The following is an 18,400-nucleotide window of genomic DNA, read 5'->3' as shown; positions in this document are numbered from 1 at the left end:
TTTTTTAAATGCACGTGTATTATCTTCCCTCTAATCCTACGAGGCCAAGGGTGGGGAGAGAGGCACACAGGAAGCATCTGGGGAAATGGCCCCAGAATGCTGACCACACCGCTGACAGTGACGATTCTATTCTGGTGACCCGGGTGGCCCTCTGCTGAGGCCTCCAGGACACGGAGCCCCCCCTCCAAAGACACGACCCTCGGTTGGGAGCGAGGCGGGGCCCGGGGACGGGGGCGCAGGGGGGCCCCCCGGCCTCAGACGCGTCACAAGGCACAAAGGAGACAGCAGGGAGGCGGCCGCGGGAGCCGCGCTCCGCTCGCCAGCCACTCGCCGTTGCGGTTTCAGACCTGCAGCTCCCCTCCCCTCGCCTCCCCACCCCGGGGCCCGCCCGCCCGCCTTTCTGTCTCCTCTCTCCCGCCGTACTGGACGGCCCGGGTCCATTTCCGGGAGCCGGGGATTTAGTGCAAATCCGGGCCGGGGGCGTGGGAGCAGGTGGTTGCGGCGGGGCAGCCGAGGGCGCCGGGGCCGTCTCTCTCCGCCTTTGTCGCCAGCGCCCGCCCGGCCCTCGCCCTCCTCCCGGCCGCGCGCGCTGCCGGCCGGACTTTGCGCCGCGTCGGGCGCTGCTGGTGCGCGCGGGGCCGCGCTCGGGGCCGGCGGCGGCGGCGGCGGCGGGGAAGCGGGTGGCCAGGGGCCGCCAAGACCCCGGCCAGACATGGCTGAAGTCAGCATCGACCAGTCCAAGCTGCCGGGAGTCAAGGAAGGTAGGGGCCGGGGCGTGAAGCGAGCGCGGGGGGCCCCTCTCCTCCCGCCGCCCGGGTTCCCCGCGGGCAGGGGCGTCGTCCTGGGGGCCTCCGCGGCCCTCGCCTGGCGCCCACCTGGGGCCGGCCTGCCCCGGCCGGGAAGGGGCTTGAATTTAGGCTCCACCGTGGACCTGGGGCAGATCACTGGGGTTCTAAGCCTCGCTGTTTTCCTGTGTGAGGAGCTGGGGGTGGCGGGGTTGATAGCACCACCCTCATCAAGTGGTTGTGCCAATTTTCTCGTGGGTAGCCAGGAGCTGGGTCTCTCCGACTTGTCTTGAGTTCTTTAAAAAATCCAGGCCCAGCCCAGCGGGCTGGAAGGCTAGGACTTGGGAAGGGGTTGACACTCAGTCCTCAGTGGAGCCTTTGTTTTGAAACTTGACTCTTTTTCCCTCCTTCTCTCGACTTTCCCTAGCCCAGCGTCTGGCTGGCTGACTTTACCACCTTCCCCAAGGTTTAAAAGTTTAGGCTTGGCACTGCCCACCGTGGCATGGCATATGGGAAGCTGCTATAAGCATTTTCTGGCAAAAAGCACTGAGCGAGGGGAAACGGGGGACCTACTGGTGACCTTGATTTTTTTTTTAATGGCTCACTATACTCATGTGCAGGAAAATAAAGCTTGATTAGGACTGGTCTGGCTACCAGCAAGTAGCCCTTTGACTTCCCTTGTTTTCATCACCTGACCCAACACCTAGGATTTTTTTTTTAAATGGAGATGTTGGGTGCTGGGTCACCTTAACCTTTCGTGGTTTTTGGTTCTTTGGCCCATGGAAGCATAGACGTTCCAGAGTGCTATCTGGGTTTGCAAAGGTTGTCTTTGTTGTGGCTGTCATTTACTTCAAGGGAGCATTGTGGCCTGAGGTGTCCTGGGAACGTGGAGTTGAAAAGAAGAACCTTTGCTTTCTTGAAACTGCGTGTTTCTTTGCCAACTTGACTTGACTCCCATAGTCTTGTGGGTGCTCGGGTCAGACTCCAAAATCCCGAGAAAGCTTGACTGTTTTGTTTCCCAGAGATCCAAACACCAGGAGGAGACCGAGTGGCTGGTTTAAGTGGGATTTTTAATGGGGTTGGGCCTGGGCCTGTCTTCTTGTTCCTGAAGGATATTAGAGTTTAGGCCTGAAATCTTAACAGTATTTTTCAACCTTTAGTTCCCAGCCTGGCTTTGGTGAAGATTATGGCATTCACATGTAAATGTAGTTTTCACTTCATTGACAAGCCTGAGTGATTAGGAAAGGCAAATCTACACTTTGAAAGTCTGAGATTTTCGCTTGTCTTTAGCCTTTTGGGTCTGAGTTGTTTGTGTGTATGTGACCTATGTCATTGCTGTAAGGAAAATGACCCTTGTTTATTGTGCAGTGCTTCCTTGAGGGCAGGTGATGAGTAGAATGACAATTGGAGTTCCAACACAACCTTAACATGTGAAGTATTAATTATACAGTGCTGTGATTTTGTCTGCCTTCCCCCCCCCCCCCCCCCCCCCCCACACACACACTACATGTCAGTGACCTGGAAGGAACTTGAAACTCACTTGATATGTATGCATTTATACTACTTTTAGATCTTCTGGTTCCTAACCAAGACATGAATTATTTATTCTACTATATTCATTCACAAGGATTTCAACAAACACTTCCATCTAAAATTGCAAGTTTTTCTATTGCTAAACTCTGGAATTTAACACATGTGAATTGACTTTCAAGAGACACAATATGGTGTTTGTCAACCCAGTTTGCGTAATATGGTGAAATGGTTAGGAAATTTAGTGTGGCTTTTTTATTAAGCTAAAATTAAATCTTGGTTGATTTTGAAGGTGGCCAGAAATTGTTGAGAAGATCGTTGTCTTTATAAGCATCTGACTTTTCTGGTTCAGAGATCATCAAAGGAAATTATGTATTATATACTAACAATGTCCTAATGGTGATGTCGTTTTTGATCTGGGAAATATTCAAGTCTAATAAAATGTATCTTTCTCTAATATAACTCTTAATTATGGCCCAGCTACTCCCTAACAATATCTTTGAACCCGAATTAAAGAGAATGAAGCTTGTGCTTTATGATTGGGTAAAACATACACAAACATTGAGACTGTTCTTAATGTTGAAACTCCAACGTAGTTTGAAAAGGAAGTTTAGTTTGCTGGCACAGATTTTTAAACCCCATTTTTAAAAACCCATCTCCTCCACTTTTTCCCATCTAAACCTTTAGTAGGTTTATATACAATTGCAATTTGGGATCATGGGGTTGATTGCAATAGAGATTGAGAATAATAATGCAGTGGCTGTCTGCCCTTTTCCCACTGCATTATTTCTTCAGGAGGGGAAGGGGAGCCCTGTGACCTTTGTTGTGAACATCTCAACAGAGGTCATGGGTAGCAGCTGACATCAGGGGAAGGGAATATTTGAAAATTTTCTTTTCTATGTTAAAGTCCAGAGCTTGTTTATTTCGTTTTAAGGCAATCAAAGATATTCATCATTTGAACAGACCTTAAAAAAAAAAAATTAGGGCAATTTTTTTTTATCTTGGGAAGTCTCTTAAAATAGGAGACAAAGGGATACAGTTGAGTTCATATGCAAGTGAAAAGAATTAGGTCTAACTAAATGTCAGCACACATCATTATTCCTGGCTTAAAAGCATATTTGGAACAGCTGCATACTTTCTACTGTAGAAATATTGTTGCCAGTGTTTATTAATAATGCTTTATTTCTTCTGAAATATTTGAGGTTCTGTGCAACAAGATTTGAAACCCAGCTATTTTTTTTTTTATCAGTAGATATATGTATAACTCAAATGCATCATGCAATGTGTGAATGTTAGACAAATGTATAGTCAGTTTCCAACAATATTCTGAAAGTTTCTTAGTTTAGATCAGAGCTGGGAACATATTTTTCTAAAAATGAGTACTTTTCATCAGTTAACAAATTTAGACATGTGGTCAATTTTAGCTTCCTTGCTGAATTGTTTTTCTGAAACAACAATCTGGACACCCACTTTCCTTTTTGCTCTCTCCACTTCTATTCCCATATCACCACTTAATTTGAATTGTTCACTTATTTTTGTAATCTTGTCTTTCCTCTATCTTTTGGTTTGAGAGTGTTAGCATGTTCATCAAAGCCATTTCTAGACCCCCTTAAACTTTATTAATCTTTTGCTTTCTTTCCTACTTTTAGCCATGTAGCACTTATAATTCTAACCCTCCCATCCTCTCCCAGTGTCTTCATTTTTTTTCCTTACAGCAGTAGGAATTTCATTATGTATTTTGTACTCTTACTGTTCTTCAGAGGGAAGATTTCACCATCTCCTAAGTTAACTGTGTATGTGTACATAATCACATAGCATCTGAAATCCATGCACCTGGCAGTGACTTATTTCTTGAAGTAAAGGTAGCCAGCTCTTCTGAGAGCAAATCCTTTTTTTCTTTAGTGAAAGATACAGGTTAATATCTTTTCAGAAATACGCCTAGAAAGCACTGATTCATTTTAGGTCCAGGACACGCCAGTTGCATAATGGGGCAAATTGAGTTAATGGTATAAATCTAGTACTTTAAGGGGAAAGTTACAAAATCATATCTGGTGCAATATGTTAACCAAGTAGTCCCAGAGGATCTAAAGCTTATCACAGCACACTAGACATTGAATGTGATGGTAGTCTGTGAGATGTACATTATCTGGCTCCAGAGCAAACTCCCTTTTTCCTTTCTTCAGAATTCTACAGCAGATTTTATTCCCTCCCTTCCCAAATTGATTTTTAGAGAGGGTGGAAAGGAGGGAGGGAGGGAGGGAGGAAGAGAGGGAAAGAAACATCTATGTGAGAGAGACACATCAGTTGGTTGCCCCCTGCAGGTGCCTGCCTGATTGGGGCCCAGGTGGAACCTGCAACTCAGGTATATGCCCTTGACTTGGAATCGAACCCAGGACTCTTCATTGCTCAGGCTGACACTCTAACCACTGAGCACACTGGCCAGGGCTGGTTGTTGTTTTCTTACTAGGAACATGGTTGGATCTCCTTAGGTTGGAAGTTTGTGTCTTAGCTTTTTTATTACCATCTGCCTCCAGGTATCTTATTTAGCTAACAAATATCCATCAAATATTTGAATGTGTGAGTGAATGAATACGTTAATAGATGCTCTCTGTTAGTTCAGTTATTTTATATTTGGCAAAATTATTTCATATTCCTACTCAGAGTATAAGCTCTTGAAGGGCAGAGATAATGCCTTTTAATCATGGTTATCACATACAAAGCAGTATTACATTTATAAAAACTTTTAATTTTTTTATGTTTATTTTCTCATAGGTGCATATTATAGCTAGAGTTCATCCGCTATAGATAGGTATAACAGAAAGTAAAAAAGAAAAAAAAAAGAAAAAGTAATTCCATGCTCTTCCTTCTGGCCTTAAAAGTAGTCATTATTAAGGACAAAATTTTAGTAAGAACATTTTTAAAATGCTGTTTGTGGTTTTGATTTTTATTTGAGTTTTAGGTTTTCTTTATTTCCTTAAGGGTAAAGCAACATTACACAATTTGGCAACTAGAAAGAATCTTAGACACATATTTAAAAAAACAGTTTCTGTGTGATGTGCCGTCTATTGAGAGAGGGTACTTTCACAGTAAAAAAGGCCCCGTGGTGCATGGACATGATCTTCACTGTGGGGGAGAGGCAGTCAGAGAGAGTTCAAGGAGACATAAAGAACCCTGTAAATGAGCACGTGAATCAAAAATGCCTCTCACGTAAGGGGAAAAAAATTGTTCAGCTTACTTGCTATATGTAGGTATGCATTATTTTATTACATGAGTCAGTGATTTTTTTAAAATTTTTCTATCCTCATCCGAGGATATTTTTCCATTGTTTTTTAGAAAGAGTGGAAGAGAGAGGGAAAGACAGAGAGAAATATCTGATGTGAGAGAAATACATCGATTGGTTGCCTCCTGGGTGAGCCCTGACCATGGCCCGGGTCAGGGAGGAGCCTGCAGCCGAGGTACATGCCCTTGACCGGAATTGAACCCAGGACCCTTTGGTCTGCAGGCTCTATCCACTGAGCCAAAGCGGCTAGGGCTAAATCAGTGATTTTTTTAAATAATGGATATAGCTGTTATTTACAAAATAAAAATTCTTTAAGCATTTCTGAAACCTTTAAACATTTTGTTTTGTTTGTTTGTTTTTGTTTGTTTTTGTTTGTTTTTAAATATATATATACTAGAGGCCCGGTGCACAAAAATTTGTGCACTCAGGGGGAAGGGGGGTCCCTCAGCCCGGCCTGTGCCCTCTTGCAGTCTGGGACCCCTTGGGCGATAACGACCTGCTGGCTTAGGCCTGTTCCCGGGTGGCAGAGAGCAGGCCCAATCCCTAGGTGCAGCCCCTGGTCGGGCTCAGAGCAGGGCCGATTGGGGAGTTGGGGCACCGCCCCCTGTCACACACAGAGCAGGGCCCATCAGGGGGTTGGGGCGCCGCCACTCTCACACTCAGGGCAGGGCTGATGGGGAGGTTATGGCTCTACCCCATCACACACAGAGCAGGGCCCGTGGGGGGGGGGGTTGGGGAGCACCCCCCTATGAGGCACAGAGCAGGGCTGCTCAGGGGGTTGGGGCGCCTTCCCCTGTCACGAACAGAGCAGGATGGATAGGGAGGTTGTGGCCCTGCCCCCTGTCACGAACAGAGCAGGATGGATAGGGAGGTTGTGGCCCTGCCCCCTGTCACGAACAGAGCAGGATGGATAGGGAGGTTGTGGCCCCGCCCCCTGTCACACACACAGCCGCAGGGCGATCAGGGGGTTTGGGCGCTGCCCCCTGTCACGCTGATCCCGGTGCCAGGAGGCATATTACCCTTTTACTATATAGGGTAGAGGCCTGGTGCATGGGTGGGGCTGGCTGGTTTGCCCTGAAGGGTGTCCTGGATCAGGGTGGGGGTCACACACCTTCAGGGTAGGGGTCCCCACTGGGGTGCCTGGCCAGTCTGGATGAGGGGCTGAGGGCTGTTTTCAGGCTGGGAGTGACTGAAGATCCCAACTGCTCCTTTTTTTCTTTTTTTTTCTTTTTTTATTCTGGGCCAGCTTTAGCTTGAGGCTTGGCTCCAGCTCTTAGGCCTCAGCTGCTGAGAGTAGGTTTCTGGCCTTTGCATACAATGTTGTGAATCTGCTGGCTGAAGTCCCGCGGTATCTGTTACAATGTTTGAAACTGCCCGCTCAGAGGCCTGCAGCCGCAGGCGGGAACGTTGGTTTCCTCCGTCACTGAGGCAAGCAAGCCTCATGTTAGTTTCAAGCTGCCTGGCTGCCGGCCGCCATCTTGGCTGACAGCTAATTTGCATATCTCGCTGATTAGCCAATGAAAAGGGTAGCGGTCGTACGCCAATTACCATGTTTCCCTTTTATTAGTGTAGATATATATATATATATATATATATATATATATATATATAATTTTAAATTGATTTCAGAGAGGAGGGGAGAGGGAGAGAGAGACAGGAACATCAGTGATGAGAGAGAATCATTGATTGGCTGCCTCCTGCATGCCCCACACTGGATCGAGCCTGCAACCTGGGCATGTGCTCTGACTGGGAATGGAACTGTGACCTCCTGGTTCATAGGTCGACACTCAACCACTGGGCAACACTGGCCAGGCTGTTTGTTTGTTTTAACTAACAGGTATTTAAAGGACAATTTCTCAGTTGTGGGAAACTGTAGAGTTAATTGATATTTTTAGAAAGAGTCTCAGAGTAGAAATCATTAAAATCCACTTATCTAGGCCAGCCTCCTCATTTTCCAGATAAATTCTGAGGCCAGGTTGGAGAAGTGAGTTGTACCAAACCACAAAGGCTAATGAGCTAGGAATTGGGACATTGGGGCCTAGACTTAGGAAAGTTTAAAACTGAATATTCACAACAGATCATTCTTCCCACTTCTTTCCTTTTCCACTTTCTCTGTCTTTTCTCACTTTCAACCTCCTTTCTCACCTTCTCCCTGTCTCTCCCTTTCCACCTGCTTCTTCTCTTTCTTTTAAATTATTCTGTAGATAAAGACGAACCATTCCAGATGTGTTTCTTATGTTTAAAACAGCAGAATGAAAATAATGAATTTCTGAAGTTATTTTAGGGATAATGTTTGATGCGAAGGCTAATGAGTTAAGATAGGTTTTATCCTTTTAATTAAAAACTTTATTTATGTTTTATTTTGATTCAGCAAATGAATTTCTGGGTGGTGGGAGGGGGTGCAACTACGGGGGTTTACACTCCAGCCTCAGTGTTTTTTCTACAAAATGCATTTCTTCTCTGGCTCACTCAGCTTGAAGGGACTAGTGTGTAAGGGTATGGACACTTTAAGATGAAATATATTAGGGGAGTCAAATCAAAGAGTCATAGGCTGTGGTTTTTCCTCAGTTCTTATCTCAGTAAAATCATTAGAGTTTTTATTGAGATAAATGAATTTTGCCTTAGTAACAAAAAGCAGTATGATACTCTATTGTTCATGAAGAAAACAGAGATACCACAAAACTTAAGTAAACTCTGCCTGACATTCTACTTCTCTAAGTACAGGAGCATATTTTAAAATGAACTACCCTGCCCTATAGGGGGTAAACAAACCTTATAACACACATATTTGCAATTTCAGAAGTAGCCAATGGAAGGGCTTTGGGATTAATGTTTTTAACTGATAACCCATTTAGAGATGCTCTGTGCTTCAAACTGTAAAATCAGGATATCCTAGATCTTGGGTAAGACCTATAAAGGATAATTGGTTTTTATATTCAGAAGGACCTTGGGGATTGTTTAGACCATTTATTCCCAGATGTTTGAATTTAGAAACCATTATAAATGGGTTTCTTGATATTACTTTTGAAAGGACATGTCAAGCACACACACACACAAAAGAACTATTATTGCCTTAATTTTATTTAAAAAAACACACATCAAAATTTGCAATAACATGGATGGACCTTGAGGGCATTATGGTAAGTGAACTAAGTCAGACAGAGAAAGACAAAGTATGATCTTTATTATACATTGAATCTAATACACACACACACACACATATACATAATCATACTCACTGATACAGAGAACAGATTGGTGGTTGCCAGAGATGTGAAAAATGGGTGATCTGTTTGTTTTTTAGTTTAAATAAATTGGAAAAATCCACAAACTTAAGTTTTAAATAATTTATTTCTGTTATTACAAAATAATACATATATTATAGAAAATTTAGAGTAGTACAAGGAAGAAACTTAAAATAATGCATAATGCATTATCGGGTGGAGCTGGTGGTCAGAGATGACGTCTGAATGAGCCATGCGTCCCAGTGTGCACACCTTTGTGTAGCCCCTCTCCTTGAACTTGGGCTGGCTCTGAAACTTGTTTGCGACCAGTAGGACGAAGTGGAAGTGATGCAGCATGACTTCCGAGGCTCAGTCACCAGGAGCCTGTGGTTTCAGCCTGGGTCTCCTAGAACACTTGTTCTTGGCTCACGCCCCTGTGGAATCCAGCTGCCAGGCGAGGGGAAGCCAGAACCCCGGGGAGAGCCCACATGAACATGCTCAGGGTGACAGCCCCGCTGAGCTCTGCCTACAGCCAGTGCCACCTGCTAGTAATATATGTAATGTGAGCCTCTAGGTGACTGCGGCCTCAGCTGCCATGTTCCAGTGTCCACATGTGAGACCCCGTGTGAGGACCACCCAGCTACGCCTAGTTGACCCACAGAACCATGAGGGTTCATCATAAACTATTTTAAACTACTAATTTTTTTTGGGGGGGGGTGTTGTTACACAACAACAGATAACTGGCAAGGATGCGGGCTAATTTCAAAGTAAACTCATTTTAAGGGAGCATTTTGAGGTAAGAGAATTTGATGAACATTACTGTTCAGTCACACACTTATTAGCTGTGTGACTTTAGGCAAGTTATTAACTACTGTGAACCTTAATTTTCTATATTTTTTAAATGGAAATTGGGAGATTTATAAGTATTCCAGTGTCTGGCACATTCTAGGTACTAAGTAAATGTTAGTTTCCATTAAAAAAAAACCACATATACACACATTATGGTATGTAGGTATGCATATTACAGTTAGTTGGTAACTGTACACGCATAAAAACTGAAAACTTTCTTATAAAGTAGAAGCACTGTATAACCAGTATTATTTATAAATCAATGTTGTTTTCTTTTTTTTTTTTTTTAGTCAAATTCATTGAGGTATAATTTACATACAATAAAAATACATCCTTTTTAGTATATCGTTTCGGGTTTGACAAATGAATAGTCTTGTGACCACCACAACAATCAATATATAGAACAGTTACATAGCCCCCAAACTCCCCCCCGCCCCGACCTCTGCCAGCCACTAATTTGTTTTCTGCTCTATAGTTTTGCCTGTGCAAAAATATCATACACTAGTAAATGGGATCATACAAAAGTAGCTTTTCGAGTTTGCCTCCTTTCACTTAGTGTGATATATCTGATACTATGTTGTAATAGTAATTTTGTTGCTTTTTATTGCTGAGTGTATGACTGCACCACAGTTTGCCAATTTGCTTATCCATTCAGTGGTTGGTTGCACGTTTTGGTGGTTATAAAGTTGATGTAAACATTTGCATACCGTTTTGTGTTTGTTTCGAGAACATAGTTTTCATTTCTCTTGGGTAAGCACCTGGGGTGGGATTAATGGATATAGGAGTGAGTGTACATTTAGCTCAAATTTCAGAGGGAAGGCTGGGATGGGACGGGTGGGGGAGTGGAAGATAGGGGGTAGGAAGGGAGATTATCCAGGTAATTTATGAACATAGACAATAGTGTGGTAAAGGTCTTGGGGGGAAGAGAGTCAATGGGGGGAAAAAAACAAAAAGCAAAGGGGACATCTGTAATACTTTCAACAATAAAGATAAATTAAAAAAAAAAAATCTGCCAGGCTGTTTTCAAAGTGGCTGTACCGTTTTGCATTCTCACCAGCAATGTATGTGAGCTCAAGCTGCTCTGCATCCTTGTCCACATTTTGTATTGTTGGGGTCTTTTTCTTTAAATTAACACTTTACAGTGGCAATGTTTAAAAAAAAGGGTGACATTTTCCCCTCTAGTAATTGAAAACTGTTCCTCTAAAATAGGGATCTGCAAATTATGGCCCTTGTTCCAATTCAGCTCACCCACTGCTTGTTTTTGTAAAGTAGGCAGGTGAGCTGAGAATAGTCTTTACTTTTTTTAATGATTGAAAAGAGGAAGAATAATGGTTTGTGACATGTGAAAATGATATGAAATTTCAGTGCCTACAAGTAAAGTTTTATTGGAATATGTCCTTGGTCATTTGTGTACATACTGCTTATGGCTGCTTTCATGCTACAAAAACTGGATGAGTAATTGTGGCAGAGACCCTGTGACTAGCAAACATTAAATTTTTACTACCTGGTACTTTATAGAAAAATATGGTTTCTTTCTTTTTAAAATACGTTTTTATTGATTTTGGAGGGAGGAAGGGAGAGGAAGAAAGATAGAAACATCCATTGGCTGCCTCCTGCACTCCCCCCACTAGGGATGGAGCCCACAAGCAGGGCATGTGCCCTGACCAAGAATTGAACCTTGTCCTCCTGGTTCATAGGTTGATATTTAACCATTGAGCCACACTGTGCAAAATCTGTTTTCTTTTAAACCATTTTCAATGAAATTTAAAAAAAACTTCCTCATTTAATCTTTTTTTGATATTTCCGTTATCACTGTGTGAGCATCAGTTATATGTTTTATTTAATAGAGTAGTGCTGGTGGGGACTACTGTTGATAGAACTTTTATGATAGTATATTTTATTTTTGTAGTGACTTATAAAAGTATAGACATTTATTTAAGAAGAAGAAATTTATATATTTCTAGAGCCTTCAAAATTGATTAACTGAGTAGAAATCTTATGTAAAGTAAAAGTGTGCCGCACTGTGGAGTTGGATGAGTGATGTGCATGAGTAACAGATTTAGTTTTTTAAAAAAGCTTGCTTATGATTGTTAGTTATTATTATTAGTTATTACCAACTCTCTTCAGAATGTGTTATTGACATTTGCATGAATGAGGTGTCACTTCATCTTCTTGGAAACTTGTATCAGAAGGAACTAGGCTTATTTACCACCAAACTTTGGAGGCTTGTGTGTAATGCTCAGTTCAGTCCTAATACAGTTCCTCAGTGACCAAATACCAGGGGTGTCTCCACTGGGCATTTTTGGTTTTTATTTTTCTAATGACTCATAAAGGCTGAGTCACTTTCCATTAACTTGACTCTAGGACTTTTAACTACATGTGGTAAAAACCGTGAATGACTTATAAGGAGATCTTTTCCTCTTCACTCCCTCATCATCAACAAATTTTGTTTTCTTTATTGACTCTATAGAGGAGTCCATGATTTTTAAGTGTTTTATTCATTAACTTTTGAGTAGCACCTTCTCACCAAATATTTTAAAATACTAGCTTTCTTTTTCGTATTATGAGGTCCTATAAAATATAGACTGTTAGGGTTGGCAAATACTGTCAGAAAATCATTATCTAGATGGGAAACCTGCAGTAGAGAAAGAGAAAGAAGGAACTTGATGAATATCCCCATCCTCCCATCTGTACATTGTGAGTTTGGCCTAACATGTGGGCCAACAGCTTTTTTGGAAAGGACTGTTCACGCTCAATGTCTGCAATTACAAATCACTTTCAGGCTTTGTCTACAAACTGTTTCTTATCCTGTCAGTGATTGCTGGAGTCTAACTTGACATGTCTGCTTCTATTGTTTTCCCAGGTTTCCATGGTCAGACCTCTTTATTTCAAATTAGGCTTAAGTGTACCCACAAAGCATTTCTTGTCTTTTCTTTGTATGGTTACCCCATTAAAGCTCCACAAAGTTATCTTTGAGAGAGATAATTTTGGCCCTGTGTATGTTGGAGGAGACAGGCTGGGGATTTAGAAGAGGATTAGGGAGCTATTGATAGAATCCATTTTATCATGCTTTTAACATCTCTGAATTCCAAAAACTTAGTTTCAAAGGCTCTCAAGCTCCCAAAGTAGGCTAACCACTGAGGTTTAGTGGCAGATTTATTAAATAATTTGTGGGTCAAACTCGAACACTGTGTGAGTGAAAAGGGTGTAATTCTAATAATTTCACCAGAATAGGTGTATACTGATGACCATAGAGTTAAAGGGGACATTGCTGAAATACTAAGGGCAGTTGGATATGATGACTGAGTAGGGTCTTTGTTATAAAACCTTTCTGGATATGTAATGTAAAATTTTCATTGGCACTTAGAACCTAAAGGACACCTGTCTCCCATAGACTGTCTTGAGGTTCTTAATTTACTTTCTATTTAATAATTGATAACTAAATGAAACATGATATCTGTCTTGCAGAATGTGTAACAGACACTAGGGTTTTATTTAGCTATTTATGTTTGGGTATCAGAATTCTATTTTTATTTCGTTTTCTTTTTGATCCCTATTTATGGTTTCTCCTCATGTATTCTCCCCAAATGTGGGGAGCAGATGTTGAAAGGATTTGTGCAATTGAAAGGAGGTAAGAAATTCATGTACTTCTGATTCCTACTTACTTGGCAGTGTGGAATATAACTGTCATTTTCTTTGCTATTTTAAATAGAAAAAGAGGCTACCTTTTTCCCCTGTATATTCTGCTGTGCATCTCTTTTTTTGGTCTGCTATGCATCTTTTCAGTAATTGAGTTCCTTCTAGAATTTTATAATATTTGCTCTAGTTTACTGATACATTAAAGAGTATATCTAAGTTGAAACCAAGCTTGGAGTATAAAACTGAACTTCAGCAGTCTAACCTCTTTGTAAGGGGAAAAACTTGAACCTAGACTTGTGAAACCTGGTTTTACACATCTCCTTTTTACCACTTACTAGGTTTAAGGACTCAGAGAAAACACTAAATATTTCTGAGCTTCAGTTTCTTTATCTGTTTATTGGAGATAATATTTACTGTGCCTAATACAAGAGCTTGTCATGAGAGTTAACTCAAGAAATGGATATCAAAACATTTTGTAAAACACTGTGCTATACATTCAGTCTCTTTTGTTATCACTGTTCAAGTTGCCCTGTAATATTCCTACTTTTCCTTCTTCCAGACCATTGTTCCTGTAAATCCTCATTCTCTGCCTAGAATTTCTGTCTACACTAGCCAAATATAGGCTACCTGTGCCCATGCCCCCTTCCCCTCATCTAGTTCAAATGCTGATTCTCTGTCAAGTCTACCCTGCTTCTTTCCTATGTGTGCCTTCAATCCACTTTGAAGTACTTCATTAAGTAACACGTTAGTCTCTGTATTGGTCTACTATCTCTCTCTCAAGAGACGTTAGCAGACTGATCTCAGTATTTCTTGGGGATCCTTACACATAGCAGGTACTCCAGAAAACTTGTCAGACTATTTGACAGCTTGTGCTCAGTAGGCCGACTGACCTGAGCTAACTGAACATGGGATACCAGAATAAGAGCTATGATCATTTCCATAAATTCACTAGGGTAGGAACAGAGGACTAGGAAGTCACTTACTTTTTCTCGTATGAGTTTTTCCTATTTCTCTAATTCCTGTAAGAGGTTTATTGGTATTAAGCTTGACTCAGGACTTAAATGTATAGTAGTCTCCTTTGGAGACAATGATCTTACCTATTTATGGATCTACTTTAATTATGTAAAACCCTATTGATGTGTGCACATTTCCAAACAAAGTGATATGGTGTCATTTTGTCACTGTTCCTGGAGGATGTGGTTATTTTCTCTGATGGTGTTGGGATCCATTCAGAATTTTTTATGTTTACTACTAGAGGCCTGGTGCATGAAATTTGTGCACTGGGGGGTGGTCCTCAGCCTGGCCTGCACCCTCTTGCAGTCCAGTAGACCTCGGGGGATGTCTGACTGCTGGCTTAGGCCCACCCTATGGGGAGTGGGCCAGAGCTGGCAGTCGGACATCTTTAGTGCTACTGCAGAGGAAGGAGAGGCTCCCGCCATTATCGCTGCACTCCAGCCATGAGCCTGGCTTCTGGTTGAGCTGCACTCCCCTGTGGGAGCACACTGACCACCAAGGGGAATCTCCTGTGTTGAGCATCTGCCCCCTAATGGTCAGTGCATGTCATAGTGACCAGTTGTTTGGCTGTTTGGCAATTTGCATATTAGCCTTTTATTATATAGGATTTTTCTCCTTTAGGTTTGTTTGTTTATTTTGGATTAAGGGGCAAGATTCTTACAAAGTTTTAACTAAGCAGATCAAACATAACATGTATTTTTAAGTTCTTGATTCTGAGGAGTACTAATTGTGAAGAATCAGAAAGTTTTGAGTTGGAAACTAAAATGATGAATACACAGATTGCAAACTTGGAATGGTTTATGATCAAAAGAGGATTGGAAAGCATGAGCTCAAAGGTTTTTGCTTTGCAGATGGATATATTTTAATTTGTACTTATTTTAGGATAGCTTCCTAAATTAGGGCAAACTAGCCTCTTTTACTGGTAGCTTCACATAGTGCATTAGAAGTTAACACTGCTTTAAAAACATACAGCACTACGAAAAATATGTACTTCTTAGTAGATATTATAGCAGTTTTTAAAAATCATCAAAATAATTTTGACTCTTTAAAAAAAAGTGAGGCAAATGAATCCTCTGGAGCAGAAAGGTATTTGGTCAGCTTGTCTTCCTGTTTAGATGCAGGCTGCTCCTGATTTTCTTTCACTTCCTCTGCAGGAGACCCACATGAAAACCAAATATACTGTAGGATGTACCTAAGCCAGTCTCAATAGTAGTACATACACCCGAGGCATTTAGAACACATTCCAGTTAAACATAAATAATTTGGCAATCTTCAGGAAACTTTCTGAATATAGAAGGTGTTTACCTTCCCAGGTTGTACTCTCATCATCTGACCCCAGGTAAACCTTTTAGTAAATGGCACAGGCTACATTTATATTCACTAGACTAGACAGTAAGTGACTGATAACATGGTCTCCTTTTACTCTGATACTGAACGCTCTGTGAGAACTGCTAGCTGAAAACAGGAAAAGTCTACCTTTTTATAAAACATCAGATTAAATGAAAAGCTATTTTAAGATTTATGAGGGTTAAAGCTACTGACAGATGGATAAAAGCAGATGTTAACCATTTTTTTGTGTGTTATAAATAGTAAAATCAACAGCAACAATGAAGAAAGCAGTATTTGGTGCCAGAGAAAGTTAACACAACAGTCATCCTATATGGATAGTTTTTCATATAGGCTGTGACTGTCACATTTTAGATGACATGCTTCTATCAAAGAGATATACTCAGCTATATTTCTACAACTTTATATTTGAGTTGGTTGTGTTCTTAAAGCAAATTTGGACTATTTCTTTATAGGTTGAGTTTCTGATTTGGAAAGTGACTTGTTAAAGTTCACTTGGTGAGCTGCTGCTGACAGCCAGAACTAAAATTCTGACAGGTATCTGGGATTAAAACAGGGTTCTTTGTACTTCAACTGGTTTGTTCCTTACATGCAATGTTAAAGCTATAACATTTCTATAATTTAGAAAAGAAATATCCACCTTTCTTACAGGTGGATTTGATGAAAAGCTTTTACTAGAGTGACTCAAATAATAGGAAAATTGTTTAGTTTTGGGCATGCAATATTTTAAATCTTCATATTACTATGTTGTTTAGATTTTGATTGGCTATACTTCGACTCAATATTCTACCCTCCTGTCTTTCTTGATGGTGATACTTTGATGTTTCTTCTATCTTCATAAACTATAATTACATGACTTTCACATAGAATTGTACTTTGCTGTCTAATCCTGGACCTTCAACTGAAAGAAGTTCGGAGTGGTGGAGCTTATTAAACAATTTAGACAAACTGATTTCCCTTTCACTCAGGCCCACGTCTATATGAAGCTTGTTCACCCTCAGTTGGACATAAAAGGTTAGAAGAGTTATAGAGATGCGTGACCTGTTGATTATGTTGCAGTTCCTTTCCAGGAAACATTTCCAGACATTCATAAGAGGAAGTAGTGACTGCATATTCCAGTACCGATTTTATGCTACAAAAGTGACTGGATCTGTGATAATCAGTGACTTAATGGGACCTGACTAGTAGAAACACTTAGTATAAAATAACTAATTGTAAGAATTCACTATCTCTGATGATGCTGATATAATAGGCTCTATTTCCTGAACTACTTCTTATTGAATGACCGATGTTTTCTTTGGCCCTTCACTTACCTAATTTAATCTTCACAATATCTACCTCATTTTATAGATGAGGAACCGGAAGCTCAAAGACATTACATAACCAGCCCAAGGTTTTTAGTGTATAAGTAAACAATATTTGAATCTTGATCTGTAAAGTTGTTTTTCTTCTCCGAAACACTCTTTAAACACCAGGCAAAATCCAAAACAATCAAGTTGCTACTTTATGCACTCTGTTAAATTTTGTAGTATTGAAGACATCTCAGTTTCCTCATTATGGAGTTTACCACTAAGTGTCAGTTTTTGCTTCTTTCTTCCCATAGCACCAGCTGAGTTTCCAGCTTTTTTGGGAATAGAGAACCATTTAACTTAAATACCACTAAAGTAATACAGATTTTTTTCTCAAAAAAAAAAATATCCCCATTTAATGAACTACATAGAGAGTCACAGTGGTTATTGAGAGAATTGGTTCTTACGATCAATGCCCAACTCCCTGTTGTTTGCATAGGAGTTTTCTGGGTGTACTTTGAGACATCTTCCAATGTATTGTTGGGTTGTTTCTTTCTTCTGCATAGACTCTATTTGTAGGAGAGGGAGTCTGATTTTAATGTAAGCCTATTTGCATTATAATCTATATATATAAAGAGCCAGGGGCCATCGCAACCGAACGAACAACTGAACAGGCTGAGTGGGGCGACAAGGCCAGCAGGGGGGTTAGTGAGGGACGACCAAACGACTGAACAAGCAGGCTGTGTGGGGCGACCAGGCCACAGAGGGTTAGTGAGGGACGACCAAATGACTGAACAGCAGGCTGTGTGGGGTGACCAGGCTGGCTATGGGGGGTAGTGAGGGACGATGAAACAACTGAGCAGCAGGCTGCGTGGGACAACCAGGCCGGCAGGGGTAGGCTGTGAGGGGCGACCAAGCCGGGGGGGGGGGCAGTTGCGGGTGACCAGGCCAGCAGTGGGGGCAGTTTGGGGCTACCAGGTTGGCAGGGGGGGCAGAGGGGCGACCAGGCCGGCAGGAGGGGCCTTTGGAGGTGACCAGGCCGGTGCAGGGGGGCCTTTGAAGGCGACCAGGTTGGCAGGGGGGTGCAGTTAAGGATGACCAGGCTGGCAGAGGGGAGTAGTAAGGGGTGACCAAGCTGGAGGGGAGGCAGTTAGGGGCAACCAGGCTGGTAGAGGGGGGCTATTGGGGGCAACCAGGCTGGCAGAGGGGGGGTGTTGGGGGCAACCAGGCTGGCAGGAGGGCAGTAAGGGGCAACCATGCTGGCGGGGGAGGCAGTTAGGGGCGACCAGGCCAGCCGGGGGAGGGGCATTTGGGGGCAACCAGGCCAGCAGAGTGCAGTTGGGGGTGAACAGGTTGGCAGGGGGGACAGTTGGGGGTGACCAGGCCGGCAGGCAGAGGTGGTTAGAGGTGATCAGGCTGGCAGGGGGGTGATCAGGCAGGCAG

At 42.1% G+C, this 18,400-nt stretch overlaps 1 protein-coding gene across 5 annotated transcripts in view; it reads left to right on the top strand.

Moving 5' to 3' along the window:
* Positions 1-407: 407 nt before the first annotated feature.
* CCDC50 (coiled-coil domain containing 50) overlaps positions 408-18,400 on the top strand; it is a 71,910-nt gene continuing 53,917 nt past the window's right edge. For 3 of the 5 annotated variants that reach the window (XM_036347265.1, XM_036347264.1, XM_036347263.1), the window contains exon 1: positions 572-761. In XM_036347265.1, coding sequence (XP_036203158.1) covers positions 713-761 — 49 coding nt within the window. In that variant the 5' untranslated portion in view covers positions 572-712. Of the gene's footprint in view, positions 762-18,400 lie in introns of all 5 variants that reach the window. The other 2 variants (XM_036347266.1, XM_036347267.1) reach the window with 2 other exon arrangements.

The sequence above is a fragment of the Myotis myotis genome, unplaced genomic scaffold (assembly GCF_014108235.1).
Source record: "Myotis myotis isolate mMyoMyo1 unplaced genomic scaffold, mMyoMyo1.p scaffold_m19_p_2, whole genome shotgun sequence".
NCBI lineage: Eukaryota > Metazoa > Chordata > Mammalia > Chiroptera > Vespertilionidae > Myotis > Myotis myotis.
Note: the sequence above shows the minus strand (reverse complement) of the source record. Positions and strands in the feature narration are given on the sequence as shown.